We start from the raw sequence: 15,957 nt of genomic DNA, 5'->3' as shown, positions 1-15,957 counted from the left end.
CCCAACCAGCTGGGCAGAGAGCCCTTACTGATACCCACATAACTGGGCTCTCAGAGATGCTACCACATTAACTCTCTCTCTCACACACACACAGTTTAACAACATCAACCATTCTAGTGCTTCTAAATCAACTTTAATCTGGTTAAATGCACTTTGTGTAGTTGAGAATTGTAAAGAAACTGAACCGTTGTAGTGAGTTGGCCTGATCATATACTTATCATATACTTGTATAGACGCAAAGCAAACTCACCCCAACTTTGAAAGTCCCAGTGAAGCTCAAGATAAAAGTCTCCCAACTGGAGAAAAAAAATAGAATAACAATATGATTAGCATATAACAATAACAATATGATTATCAAACATATATTTTCTCGAATGAGTTTAGGATCCAATATGTAGTTCTGAAATTACACAGCTGGCCCACCTAATCTCAGGGTAATACTGACCGGAAATAAAAACCACCAAGGATGTAATATGAATGATTGCGCATTTCTGAGGAAATATAATCCACTGGAGTCAGGAGAAAAACTTCCGGTGACATCTACGCCTGCTTCATCACAGGAGTTACAGTATAAAATTCTCGCGTCTAACACACGACAGGCTCCAAGGCCATGCCTAAAGCTGCTCTTTAATCCCTTTCCTCCACCGCTCTCTCCTTCCCTTTATCACTCCCCTTGGGGAGTCACAGTTAACCTGGCTGTGGCCTATGCCCAGAGCACCAGATGTTTATGCCCTCAATAATATCATGCCAGCCGCAGCACTGCAAGGCTCCCCAAAGCCCAGACTATCAACTGTGTGTGTACATGTGTGTGCGCACATGCGTTTGTGCACATGCGTGTGTTTGGAGTGGAAGCATCTGCCTTCCCCTGTGTCATGCCATCCAGGGAGGTTTGTGAGAATGTCACTGCTCCTGCATGTTGACCCTCCCTCCCCCCCAGGGCCCATGTTGCTGTCTGTTTGCATATTCCTTGAGCGTAGGCCTGGGGGAATGCTTACTGCATGCCGAGGGCTGTGCTATGGGGCCGCTTTGTTGTGATGACCATAGATAGTGTGTGACTGAGTGACTGAGAGAGGGCCTGGGTCTGTATGTGTGCCGCAGAGTGGCATTTCTGACTGGGAGGACTCTGCTGGCAGATGTAGAGTGAGTACACAGCCTGCCCCGCAGCGCATTGGATCATGCTTCATTTTGGGAGAGGAGTAAGGTAGGGAGGGGAGAGGTGGAGAGGGTAGAGACGAGAATACACAATATATCAGCCTTCATATCGGTTTCAGATATGAGGGATCAGGGATATGAAACGAGAGAGAGAGAGAGAGAGAGAGAGAGAGAGAGAGAGAGAGAGAGAGAGAGAGAGAGAGAGAGAGAGAGAGAGAGAGAGAGAGAGAGAGAATGTACCGTACCTCTTTGAGGGCGTTCAGTAGCTTTGGCCTCTTGTCCTCCACACTCTCTCTGGACTGCTGTTTGAGCTTCCTTAGCAGCGCTGTGACTGACAGAGAGAAGAGAGAAGGGAGGGAGGGGTGAGACCACAACAACTACATACAGTAACATCAAGCATCATTACTGGAATCTCTACACTCTCAGATAAAAAGGTATGGTTAGGGTACAGTATTGTTCTTGGGGGTACAAAAATGTGACATTTTCCCTACCTTGGCAATCATTCTAAGTACAGGTTGGACGTGATTAAAAGTAGGATTTACTGTACATATCACTTTGCAAGCCAGCATAATGTTACTTGCCCGATGTGGCCTGCAAACCAGGAGTTTCAGACCACTGTGTTGGGGTAAAAACTAGGCTGTCAAAGTAGTGACTTATGATATACAGCAGGGTCTGAAATGATAGACACCCTTGATAAAGATGAGCAAAAACTACTGTCTAAAATAAATAATTCAAATACTGAGCTATAATGTATAGGGAAATTGTATGGGGAAATTATATTATTAAATGCTAGTACAATTGCTCAGACAAAGATGTTGTGTTTAAAAAGTAATTAAAAAATCTCAAATAGGTAGGATTCAAAATGATTGACAAACCTATTTTCAATACTTTTCATTACCTTACCTTGTGAGGATAACGGCACTGCGCCTTTTTCTTGAATGTTTTATGAGTTGGAGAACACATTGGGAGAGATCTTAGACCATTCCTCCATACAGAATCTTTACAGATCCTTGATGTCCTTAGTCTGCTCTTATGGACTGCCCTCTAATTCAAACTACAGGTTTTCAATGGGGTTCAAGTCCAGAGACTGAGATGAAATTAACAATTTCTTTGTGGATTTTGATGTGTGCTTGGGGTTATGGTCTTGCTGGAAGAACCACTTGCTGCCAAGTTTCAGCCTCCTTGCAGAGGCAACCTGTTTTTTTTGGCTAAAATGTCCTGTTACTGGGTAAAGTTCATGATGCTGTTGACCTTAACAAAGGGCCTCAGGACTAGTGTAAGCAAAATAGCCCCATAACATCAAAGATCCACCACAAATATTTTACAGAAGTTATGAGTTTCTTTTCGGCAAATGCATCTTGATGAAAGAAAGAAATGAAAGAGTATAATTTCGATAATAAAATATTCACTTAGGCACTCACTTGATTTAGGCCTTTGAATGCACCAACCACGAGCAAACACAGTCATGGGTGGTATTGGTAACTCTACAATTCACTTGAAAGGCACCCTGGGAAACATGCAAACAAGGCTTTACACCCTACAGTGTTAAAACAACTTCCAAAAAACATTTTAGAGGTACATTTCTGCCACTTAAAGGGAACAAACGACTTTGTCACGGTGGTGGTCCCCTAAAAAGGCATTTTTTTTACCTTTTCCAAAGGTACGCTTTGTACTTGTACTATCTTGTCCCCTAAGGGTACACTATTGGCTCTTTTAAGATACGAACTGCAAGGGTAAAATTACGTACGTCTATAACTTTGTACCCCTTTAAAACCTCTCTTGGGTACGTGAGACGTTAGCGTCCCACCTCGTCAACAGCCAGTGAAACTGCTGGGCGCCAAATTCAAATACAGAAATACTCATTATAAAAATTCAGAAAACAAAACATATTTTACATAGGTTTAAAGATTAACTTCTTGTGAATCCAACCACGGTGTCCGATTTAGAAAATGCTTTACGGCGAAAGCATATCTTACGATTATTTGAGAACATAGCCCAGCAGACAAATCATTACAAACAGTAACCAGCCAAGTAGAAGAGTTACACAAGTCAGAAATAGAGATACAATTAATCACTTACCTTTGATGATCTTCATTTGGTTGGACTCAGCAGACATTCATTTACTCAATAAATGTTCCTTTTGTTCGATAAAGTCTCTTTATATCCAAAAACCTCAGTTTTGTTTGCGCATTTTCTTCAGTAATCCACAGGCTCAAACGCAGTCAAAACAGGCAGACAAAAAATCCAAATTGTATCCGTAAAGTTCATAGAAACATGTCAAACGATGTTTATATTCAATCGTCAGGTTGTTTTTAGCCTAAATAATCAATAATATTTAAACCGGACAATAACGACGTCAATATAAAAGGTAAACAAGAAAGGCACTCTCTCGGTCGCCCACATGAAAAAGCTCTGTGACACTTTAGGGTCCACTCATTCAGACTGCTCTTATTTCCTAAATTTTCAGAATACAAGCCTGAAACAATTTCTAAAGACTGTTTACATCTAGTGGAAGGCATAGGAACTGCAATTTGAGTCCTAAGTCAATGGATACTGTAATGGCATTAAATAGAAAACTACAAAACCCCCCCAAAAACGACTTCCCGAATGGATTTTTCTCAGGTGTAACGGCTGTCGCTCTCCTCATCCTCGGATGAGGTGAGGAGAGAAGGATCTTCAGACCAAAACGCAGCATTTGGGAAATAAGCCATCTTTATTATAAATACGATGGCAACACGAAACGAAACAAAACACTTTCAAAACTACAAAACAAGAAAACGACGTTGACGAAACCTGAACATAAACTTACATAACTAAACATAAACTCACGTACAGGAAACAGACGACATCGAAACGAAACGAAACAAACAAACGCTACAGTCCCGTGTGGCACGAACATACATACTGACACAGGAGACAATCACCCACCACGAACACTGTGACAACGCCTACCTAAATATGACTCTTAATTAGAGGAACGCCAAACACCTGCCTCTAATTAAGAGCCATACCAGGCAACCCAAAACCAACACAGAAACAGAAAACATAGAATGCCCACCCAACCTCACGTCCTGACCAACTAACACACATAACAACTAACATAAATAGGTCAGGAACGTGACATCAGGTTTTCGCCTGCCAAATCAGTTATGTTATACTCAAAGACACTATTTTAACAGTTTTGGAAACTTTAGAGTGTTTTCTATGAAGATCTACCAGTTATATGCATATCATATCTTCTGGGCCCGAGAAGCAGGCAGTTTAATTTGGGCATGCTTTTCATCCAAAATTCCGACTGCTGCCCCCTACCCTAAAGAAGTTAAGAACAAATGTAAACCTTTATTTCATAGAGTGTAGGTAAAGGTAATCAAGATAAAGTATCCAATCAACTGTATTGCGTATTGCTAAATAGAGGACCACATTTCACCATGCAAACCCCACCTTATACTTTATGTGTGTAAGCTTAGTTGCGATGACTGAATCGTTTGGCTGCCGGGTAACTAAATATCACATCATGCAAAACTTGATCACACAGTACAGTATTCCACAGTATCAAAGCACATACAGGACAGTCGATGAATGTCAATAATAGGAGAGGCTCGCCTAACGTGGTAAGACTGGTATTTCTAGTTCCTGCGGTACACTATATTGGCTTCCCGTGGCTTCCCGCCTACTACACCGCGGGTAGGATCACATATATTCCAGGAAGTTCAAAGAGGGTGTCACGTTCCTGACCTATTTATGTTAGTTGTTATGTGTGTTAGTTGGTCAGGACGTGAGGTTGGGTGGGCATTCTATGTTTTCTGTTTCTGTGTTGGTTTTGGGTTGCATGGTATGGCTCTTAATTAGAGGCAGGTGTTTGGCGTTCCTCTAATTAAGAGTCATATTTAGGTAGGCGTTGTCACAGTGTTCGTTGTGGGTGATTGTCTTCCGTATCTGTGTTATGTTTTGCACCATACGGGACTGTTCGGTTGTTCGTTCGTTTTTGATGTAGTCTGTTCCTGTCCGTGAGTTTTACGTTTAGTTATGTAAGTTCATGTATAGGTTTTCGTCTACGTCGTTTTCTTGTTTTTGTAATTTTGTAAAAGTGTTTGTTTTCGTGTGCCGTCGTGTCAATAAAGAGATGGCATATTTCCCTAATGCTGCGTATTGGTCCACTGATCCTTCTCTCCTCTCCTCGTCCGAGGATGAGGAGAACGACAGCCCTTACAGAGGGGAAGAGTCTGGGAGATAAACAATAAAGTTGACCGTTAATGAGATACATCTGTAAGCGCTTTAATGACCCGAAGGAAGCCAAACAGAATAGAGACGTCTAACCATGACGGCCCAGCTTTCCTGACTGGCTGGCTAATACGAGCTCGCTTGTTTTCAAACAAACAAGACCGAGCTGAAACAGACACATCTGACTAATGTTTACCCATGTTTTTTGAGAGAGGTGGGAACAACAGCTAATTGCAGTTATGGAGGTGTCAGGGGAATAAACGACAATAGTGCGATCCACCTGTAATATGCTATTAGAAGAAAACACAGCATTTCATTAGATCAAAACAACAAACCTGTAATACAAGGTATGGAATTATGACGGACTGTCACAGATCAATCCTAGTGTTTTATATGGTCACTTCAAATGCAGGGGCTGAAGTAGGCCTAACCTACTGTAGGCCTAACCTATTCAATCATACAGGATGTTTTCCTATCCCACATATACACTATACATCCCACAATAATGAGCTAACTGTAGACCTACACTGGTACCCTTAATCCTATGTACCCCCAGTCCACGAACCCAAAGAGGCAAACATAGGGAGCTGGGACCTTGGTGCTGCTAATGAAACTAGGCCACGGAGGCCCAGGCTGGGGCCAAACACACACACACACAAATACACAAACAAAGGCTGGGCTTGGCTCCACTCCTTACACACGCTAGGCTATGTTTTGGTGTTTTGGGGGCCAGGCGTCTCTCTCCCTCTCAGGCCTGGCTGCCTAATGACATTCGACAGCCTCCTGATCCTTACCACCCATCGGCGTGGGAGACCAGAGGGGGAGAGGAGGGAGGACTAACTCACCATCTGCCCACAGACCACCCACCGTACACGGGTGGTCCATCCACCAGACCTCCCCTCGCTACTTAGGCTTAGGCCTATTCCCCCTCATTCACACATCATGGCTATTTTGCTGCCATAACTTTCTGAAAGTGGTCTGAGGAGGCATATACAGTGCATTCTGAAGTATTCAGACACCTTGACTTTTTTCACATTTTGTTATGTCACAGCCTTATTCTAAAATTGACAAAAATGTGTAAAAACATGCTTTTCCCTCATCAATCTACACACCACACCCCATAATGATGATGCAAAAACATGTTTTTAGACATTTTTGCAAATATATTAAAAAACAAAACTGATATATTACATTGACATAGGTATTCAGACCCTCAGTACTTTGTTGAAGCACCTTTGGCAGCGATTACAACCTTGAGTCTTCTTGGGTATGACGCTACAAGCTTGGCACACCTGTATTTGGCGAGTTTCTCCCATTCCCAAGCACTCTGGAGCAGGTTTTCATCCATGATCTCTCTGTACTTTGCTCCGTTCATCTTTCCCTTGATCTTGACTGGTCTCCCGGTCCCTGCTGCTGAAAAACAACCCCACAGCATGATGCTGCCACCACCATGCTTCACCGTAGGGATGGTGCCAGGTTTCTTCCAGACGTGACACTCAGAATTCAGGCCAAAGAGTTCAATCTTGGTTTCATCAGACCATGTTTCTCAAAATATACATTTGCTAAAATGTCTAAAAACCTGTTTTAGCTTTGTCATTATGGAGTATTGCGTGTAGACTGATGATTTTAAAAAGTATTTAATCAATTTTAGAATAAGGCTGTGACGTAACAAAATGTAGAACAAGTCACGAGGTATGAATACTTTCCGAATGCACTGTAGATGTAATAGAAGCAATAGAATAGCAAAATGTCCTGTCTGAAAGGGGTCTGGAGTGTTAATAATATTAAATAATGTATTATTAATGCTAAGGAATGACCCACATAACCAAGACATGAAACAGGCAAAAGACCTGAGGCAATATTGTTTATCTAACACTCCTCCAACCCCCACTGGTGGAAAATGTACTACAGCTACCAGCCAGCTTCCGAGTAGCAGAGATAGGACAGTAAATATTGACACAGTGTAGGCAGCACCAGGCTTCACTGCGGGCGAAGGGCCTACTCATTACTGGTTACACAACTGCTAAGACGACAGCTAGCTAGGTTACCTCCCAGACCAAGCTAAGCTAGCAGTCAGTCACAGACAGAGCATGGCAAGGCAGGCCAGGGTGCTCCAGTTTTCCAGTTCAGCTGCCACATCAGAGGCTATGGGACAAATCCCTTCCATCTCTACTGGGCTTTGATGGATAAAGTCCCCTGTTAGTCTCATCAAAGCACCCAGCAGGGCACCCAGCAGGGCACTGGACAGTAAAAGCCCCATAGACAATTAGCCACCATAGACCCCCACCCCGGAGACCAGAGGCTGCTTTTGAACAATTTCATAGGCTACATGGCGATTGATGTGAGCACAATGTGAGTCATTAACTAACGACTTTCATGCAATTATCATGAGCGAGAACATGATGTTTTTTTAATGATTGTTTTTCTTCACTTATTAGCAGGCCCGGCACCAGGATAAAGTGACTAAGGGGGCATTTGAAATCAGCAAGGGGGCACAATTAATTTGAGGATATAGGCTACAAGATAGATAGGGTAATTAACCTATTACAAACAGCCTATGGGAATGCGGCCGTTCACACAGCTGTCTTACCAAAACAATGCAAACTAAATGCTGAAAGTAGTTATGATGAAATATGATGAAACATACCGATACATTGCTATACCCAGTGGCGTCATTTGAGTTCCTGCATTGGAATTAGATTGAATTCTGCTTATATCACACTGTACCACAATAAACATAAAAGTTCCAATGCTGAGACCGTTTAGGGATTTTGAAGAGACAGCACCATGGAAAGTGTGTAGTACTGTCTACTCTACTGCCCATAGGCAGGGTGTAGTACTGTCTACTAGAGGTCGACCGATTAATCGGAATGGCCAATTAATTAGGGCCGATTTCAAGTTTTCATAACAATCAGTAATCAGCATTTTTGGACACCGATCATGGCCGATTACATTGCACTCCACGAGGAGACTGCGTGGCAGGCTGACTACCTGTTATGCGAGTGCAGCAAGGAGCCAAGGTAAGGTGCTAGCTAGCATTAAACGTATCTTATAAAAAACAATCAATCTTAACAATAACTAGTTAACTACACATGGTTGATGATATTACTAGTTTATCTAGCTTGTCCTGCGTTGAATATAATCGATGCGGTGCCTGTTAATTTATCATTGAATTACAGCCTACTTCGCCAAATGGGTGATTTAACAAGCGCATTCGTGAAAAAAGCACTGTCATTGCACCAATGTGTACCTAACCATAAACATCAACGCCTTTCTTAAAATCAATACACAAGTATATATTTTTAAACCTGCATATTTAGTTAATATTGCCTGCTAACATGAATTTCTTTTAACTAGGGAAATTGTGTCACTTCTCTTGCGTTCTGTGCAACAGAGTCAGGGTATATGCAGCAGTTTGGGCCGCCTGGCTCGTTACGAACTGTGTGAAGACCATTTCTTCCTAACAAAGACAGCCAACTTCGCCAAACGGGGGATGATTTAACAAAAGCGCATTTGTAGAAAAAGCACAATCGTTGCACGAATGTACCTAACCATAAATGCATTTCTTAAAATCAATACACAGAAGTATATTTTTTTAAACCTGCATATTTAGTTAAAATAAATTCATGTTAGCAGGCAATATTAAATGAGGGAAATTGTGTCACTTCTCTTGCGTTCATTGCACGCAGAGTCAGGGTATATGTAACAGTTTGGGTCGCCTGGCTCGTTGCGAACTAATTTGCCAGAATTGTACATAATTATGGAAGGAACTTAAACGAGTTAAACAAGGAACTTAAATGTTAGCTTTTTTACATGGCACATATTGCACTTTTACTTTCTTCTCCAACACTTTGTTTTTGCATTATTTAAACCAAATTGAACATGTTTCATTATTTATTTGAGACTAAATTGATTTTATTGTTGTATTAAGTTAAAATAAAAGTCTTCATTGTTCATTCAGTATTGTTGTAATTGTCATTATTACAAATATATATATAAAAATCGGCCGATTAATCATTATCGACTTTTTTTGGTCCTCCAATAATCGGTATCGGCATTGAAAAATCATAATCGGTCGACCTCTACTGTCTACTCTACTGCCCATAGGCATGGTGTAGTACTGTCTACTCTACGGCCCATAGGCAGGGTTTAGTACTGTCTACTCTACTGCCCATAGGCAGGGTGTAGTTCACTTCTCTTTCAAACATAAAGTTACTTCGGGCCCAAGTTGGTGACAACACTACAGATGCCCAAAAGGAAAAGTTGTTCCCTGCCTTATTAACCCCAGAGGAAATAAGGTAATAAGCTTTTAGTGAGCACATCAATTTGACACACAGCCTTTGAGCGCCCGGTACTGTCCCATCTCAAAACGATCACTGATGCCTCCCTCGACCAACTGCAGTTTGCCTACAGAACTAACAGGTCTGTGGACGACTCTGTCAACATGGGCCTACACTACATCCTCAAACACCTCAATAACCCATAGACATATGCAAGGATATTGTTTGTGGACTTTAGCTCTGTGTTCAATCCCAGAACTGCCACAAGAAAAACTCTCCTAGCTTAACTCCAACTGTCAGTGGATCACTTTCTTCCTGACCAACAGGATGCAACACGTGAAACCGGGGAAACACCTTTGTTTATCCCTCAGCACCCGAGTGCCGCAAGGCTGCATGCTCTCACCTCTACTTCAGTCTACACCAATGACTGCACCTCCAAAAACGCATCTGTCAAACGACTCCGTGTACCTTGGAGTCCATGTACCTTGGAAAGGTCGACCCGCTGGTGGCCTGGTGCAGTCGCTATAACCTGGAACTCAATGCAGACAAAACTGTAGAGACGGTGGTTGACTGCAGAAAACGCCCCTACCATCTCTCCCCCTCGAGATTGACGGCTCAGCTGTTAGTACGGCGGAATCATTCCAATTCCTGGGGACCATCGTCTCCCACAACCTCAAGTAGGAGGACAACTCAGAATGGCGCTGCAATGGATACCTGTCGTTTTACCGGCTCCTGACCAATTCTGATCATTTGTGTTTTTTTTGTGCTGATCTTAACTTTTTTTGTGCATAATGTTTCCGCCATCTTTTCCCATGACAGAAAAGATCTTCTGGACATCAGAACAACGATTACTAACCTCGATTAGGGTGAAGATTTCTACTTCAACGAGTTGGCGGCGATGGACATACTTCTCACCCTGGACCAGGCCCTGATCCCTGAGACTCGGAAGAGGAAAAGACGGCGTACAACGTGAGGGAAATAATCTGCCTTTACACTCCGTTCTATTGGTGAACATACAATCACTGGAGAACAAACTGGACAAGCTCCGTTCAAGACTATCCTTTCAGGCCTCCCGGGTGGCGCAGTGGTCTAAGGTACTGCATCGCCACCAGAGATTCTGGGCTCGCGCCCAGGCCAAGGTGCAGCCGGCCGCGACCGGGAGGCCCATGGGGCGGCGCACAATTGGCCCAGCGTTGTTAGGGTTAGGGAAGGTTTGGCCGGCAGGGATATCCTTGTCTCATCGCGCACTAGCGACTCCTGTAAAATATTTTTTTTTTAAAGACTATCCTTTCAACGGGACCTGAATAACTATGTTTCTCAAAGTCATGGCTTAACAAGAACATGGATAATATACATAGATGGTTTTTCGACACGAGTAAGGTTAGGGGGGAGGGGTGTGTCTCTTTGTTAACAACAGCTGGTGTTCAATCTATATTAAGGAAGTCTCAAGGTTCTGCTCGCCTGAGTTAGAAGACCTCACGGTAAGCTGTAGACCATATTATTTAACAAGAGAGTTTCATCTATACTTTTTGTGACTGTCTATTTCCCACCACAAACCAACGCTGGCTCTAAGACAGCACTCAACGAGCTGTGTAGCCCCCCCACACTGGTCATACAGAGGTGGCGCTCCTAGTGGCCGATGATTTTAATGCAGTGGTGATTTTAATGCACTGACAATGCTCCATCACATGGATCCAAGTACTCCACTGCTTGGCTAGCCAGCAAGGGCCTCAAAGATGCCCGAATAATGACCTGGCCCGCTTCCTCACCTGACTTAAATCCTATTGAGGACTTGTGGGCCCTTCTCAAACTTGAGATTTACAGTGAGGGAAGACAATACACCTCTTTGAACAGCATTTGGGAGGCTGTGGTTGCTGCGTCAGCGAAAGTTGATTGTGAACAGATCAAGAAACTGACAGACTCCATGGATGGAAGGCTCATGGCAGTTATTGAAAAGAAGGGTGGCTATATTGTCCACAAATGTTATTTAATTCTCATTTTGTTACTTACTTGTTACACTTTCTCTAAAAATTGAGAATAAACAAGTGAGTTGGGAGAAATTATTTTTGTAATTTAGTTACCTAATAATTGTGCACACTTATATATTCCCCTGAGAAAGACAAAACTCACTTTTCCTTGTAAAACATTCAGGTTTGAGGTTCAATAACATTTTGTTTTGGATTGACTGAGAGCATTGTGTTTGTTCAACAATAAAATGAATCCTGATCAATACAATTTGCCTAATAATTGTGCACGCAGTGTATTGTTGTGTATTGTTAGATATTACTGCACTGTTGGAGCTAGGAACACAATAATTTTGCTACACCCTCAATAACATTTGCTAAATATGTGTATGCAACCAATAACATTTGATTTGATTTGAAGGCAAAATGCAGTAACTACGCCAACAATGAAACTGAGAAAAATGGCTTTACATTTTTGGGGTTAGCCAGACAAATATGTTATAGGTAGATAAGTGATAATTCACTGATGTATCATCTTATTATAAAATAATTTGTATGCATATAAACCATAACCACTGATTTAACCTATGACCCCTAAAATGCAAATACTGCACCTTTGTATGACCTTAAACAACTATACGGGTAATACAAAGGCAAAGTGCAGTATCTTGTCACATTCTGACCTTAGTTCCTTTTTTATGTCTTTATTTTAGTTGGTCAGGGCGTGAGTTGGGGTGGGCATTCTATGTTGTTTTTCTATGTTTTGTTCTGTTGTTATATTTCTATGTGTTTGGCCTAGTATGGTTCTCAATCAGAGGCAGGTGTCAGTCGTTGTCTCTGATTGGGAGCCATATTTAGGTAGCCTGTTTTCTATTGTGTTTTGTAGGTGGTTGGTTCCGGTTTAGTGTTTGTTTTCACCTTTCTGGACTGTTCGTTTGTCGTGTTTGTTGTTTTTGTTTAGTGTTGCGTATTTAATTAAAGAATATGAACACTTACCACGCTGCACCTTGGTCCTCTTCTTCTCCTCCAGACGACAAGAGTTACATATCTACAATCTAAATGTGTTTATTCAACTGTCTTGTTGTTTTTCTGTTTGCTGGAAACAGTTTGACAGTTCTGACTATATTCCAACTGTATTTAATGGTTGTATGTAGTTATGTTTTTATGTTGTATTGTAGTAACCCTTAAGCATTTTTCGCCATAAGGTAAGGACTATTTCATGACGTAGAATGTTTATACTTATACTACTTTGTGCAGTATTTACAATCTTAATGTGTTTACCCAATTTTCTTGTGTTTTTCTGTTACACTTATTTATTTTTTTACCTTTATTTAACTAGGCAAATCAGATAAGAACAAATTCTTATTAACAATGATGGCCTAACCCGGCCAGACACTAATCCGGACGACGTTGGGCCAATTGTGCACCGCCCTATGGGACTCCCAATCACGGCCGGTTGTGATACAGCCTGGAATGGTAATTTATTGACTTAGAGGTCATAGGTCAAATCAGTAGTCATTGTTGATATTGTAACAGTCCTGACCTATTTATGTTAGTTTTTATGTGTTTTTGGTCAGGGCATGTGTTTTGGGTGGGCAGTCTATGTTACCTGTTTCTATGTTGGTTTCGGTTTGCCTGGTATGGCTCTTGATTAGAGGCAGGTGGTTTGCATTTTCCTCTAATCAAGAGTCATATTTAGGTAGGGCATTATCACTGTGTGTTTGTGGGTGATTGTCTCCTGTGATGTCTTCGTGTTGTTTCGATGTATTCACTTTTGGAGCTGTTTGGCTGTTCGTATGTTTCGATGTCCGTTCCTGTTCGTGAGTTTACGTTTGTCTATGTAAGTTTATGTTCAGGTTGCGTCAACGTCGTTTTGTTATTTTGTAAGTTTTGAAAGTGTTTTGTTTTGTTTAGTCTACGTCGTATTTGTAATAAAAATTGCTTATTTCCCTGACTCCGCATTTTGGTCCGAAGATCCTTCTCTCCTCACCTCATCTGAGGATGAGGAGAGCGACAGCTATAACAGATATGCATAAAAATGTACTTCATAATAAGATAATACATCAGTGCATTATCACTTATCTACTTACAACATATTTGGCTGGACAGCTAATAAACTTTAAATACATTTTCTCAGTTTCACTGTTTGTGTAGTTACTGCTCTTTGCCTTTGTATGGCAGAGCGGATACCTGCAGTCACAACACAGTGGAACAAAGCCAACGTGCAGTAACTTCAGTTACTGCTGTTTGCCTTGGTTTTTAGTTATTGCACATTTTACACTCTATTTTCTCTGAACATAATTGAACAAATTGAACATAATTGAACCAGGACACTTTATCACAAGATAAAACAGATATTATAAAGCCTGATTTCAGTCTGAAAAATGTAGTTACTGCGTTTTGCCTTTGTAGGGCAGAGTACTGGTCTTGTCTTTTTAGAAATCAGAAAGGGCACTTTGAATACGGGATTTTAGAATCTCTAAAAAGACCAGACCAGTACTTCCTGGAAAAGTGTGATATCAGCATCTTTCAGTGGCCTCATTCACTCAGATGTTTCCATCCTCACACAGACAGCTCCCACTTCCCTACCAGATTCAGAAAAGTGCTGAACCTGCTAATGTTTCAGAAACACTGGGCAGTGCTTTTCTAGGCGAACCATGTTAACTACCTACTCCATTTTATATTACTGAATAGGGAAAGCAGCCACTGTTTCCTTCAGTGCTACTCTCCTACCAGGTCATATCACAGGGCCAGGATTATGCGCCTACTGTAATCATTTACAATGTGTAACAATCCCAGGAGTCAACTGCCAGGAATAAAAGTGATTCATTTAAGCGAGGATATCAGTGTGATAACAATGCCCCATGATGCCTTGAAATTAGACAGTTAGTGAGTCAGAAGGTAGGTACCAGTGGTGTAAATGAACTAAGTAAAAATACTTTGAACTATTACTTAAGTAGTTTTATTTGGGTATCTATACTTTACTATTTATATTTTTTACAACATTTACTCCACTACGTTTCTAAAGAAAATATGTACTTTTTACTCACATACATTTTTCCTGACACCCAAAAGTACTCGTTAAATTTTGAATGCCTAGGCAGGACAGCAATATGGTCTAATTTACGCACCTATCAATATAACGCGTTGTCATCCCTACTGCCTCTGAACTCACTAAACACAAATACTGCGTTTGTAAATTATGTCTGAGTGTTGGAGTGTGCCCCTGGCTGTCCATAAATGAATAAAATGTGTATTCTGGGTTGCTTAACATAAGGAATTTGATGTATAGCATTTACTTTCACTTTTTACTTCGACTCAAGTATGACAATTAATTACTTTTTCCACCACTCTACTTAAGTACATTTAAAACCAGATACTTTTAGACTTTTACTCAGGTAGTATTTTACTGGGGGACTTGAACTTTTACTTGAGTCACTTTCTATTAAGGTATCTTTACTTTTACTTTTAAGTATGACAATTGAGTACTTTTTCCACCACTGGTAGGTGCGTGCATCGACCAATACAAGTCGAAGTGTAGCCGAACATTATAGTAATTTCTAAAGAGATGTGCAATTTTTGCTCCTTTCAAAACTGGTAGACCTAGTTGTTTATTTAATTCTAGAATATATTTTAAAAGTATCTGTTTTTAAAATGAATGAGAGTGCCTCTCCTTTGAAACAGTTACTATGTCACACAGGCCAAATGGATGCTGGGTAGCCATGTACAGTACAGACTATAGAGGTCAGCCATGGTGTACCCTGGTTCATACCACAGGGCTTTGGCTGCAGCGCAACCAAAGACCCAAATAAATCCATAAAAGCACACTCCTCCTCTCATAGTTGTACAGTCAGGATCCATGCGGAAAAAAGAGGGAGAAGTTTATAAAACCTCTGGCTTCTTACACACCCAAAATACATCAAAGCCGGCCATAGAGGAAAGAAGTTGGGGCGGTGTGTACTTTAAGAGTTAGAACGGTCAGTCAAAGAGTAAATTGATGCTTCTGCTAACTCATCACCCACCAAAATACATCACCCACCAAAATACAGAGACCAAGCGGTATGGGAAAAATGCTCGACGGAGCAACAAGGACTTTTGGACTTGGGAGGAGATCCTGTCTGGTAGAGGACCCTGGGCGCAAACTGGAGGAAATCGCTGCTCTCGTGAGAAGAGTGAGGCAGCCACAGCCCAGGAGCGCTGGTATGAGGAGGCAGCTAGGAGACGTGGATGGAAGCCGGAGATTCAAGCTCGTAACCGGAATTATGAGGGGACACGTCTTGCACGGAAGCCCGAAAAGCCCGTGAGTAACTCCCAAAAATTTCTTGGGGGGGGGCTAAGGG

At 41.6% G+C, this 15,957-nt stretch overlaps 1 protein-coding gene across 2 annotated transcripts in view; it reads right to left on the bottom strand.

Moving 5' to 3' along the window:
- LOC129810909 (ankyrin repeat domain-containing protein 13C) overlaps positions 1 to 15,957 on the bottom strand; it is a 92,779-nt gene that overhangs the window by 16,819 nt on the left and 60,003 nt on the right. Inside the window, exons 1-3 of one of the 2 annotated variants that reach the window (XM_055861901.1) lie at positions 2,574 to 2,659; positions 1,398 to 1,483; positions 251 to 296 (exon numbers count right to left, since the gene is read on the bottom strand). In XM_055861901.1, coding sequence (XP_055717876.1) covers positions 251 to 296; positions 1,398 to 1,483; positions 2,574 to 2,619 — 178 coding nt within the window. In that variant the 5' untranslated portion in view covers positions 2,620 to 2,659. Of the gene's footprint in view, positions 1 to 250; positions 297 to 1,397; positions 1,484 to 2,573; positions 2,660 to 15,957 lie in introns of those variants that run through there. The other variant, XM_055861900.1, reaches the window with a different exon arrangement.

Source organism: Salvelinus fontinalis, chromosome 14, assembly GCF_029448725.1.
Source record: "Salvelinus fontinalis isolate EN_2023a chromosome 14, ASM2944872v1, whole genome shotgun sequence".
NCBI classification, from domain to species: domain Eukaryota; kingdom Metazoa; phylum Chordata; class Actinopteri; order Salmoniformes; family Salmonidae; genus Salvelinus; species Salvelinus fontinalis.
Note: the sequence above shows the minus strand (reverse complement) of the source record. Positions and strands in the feature narration are given on the sequence as shown.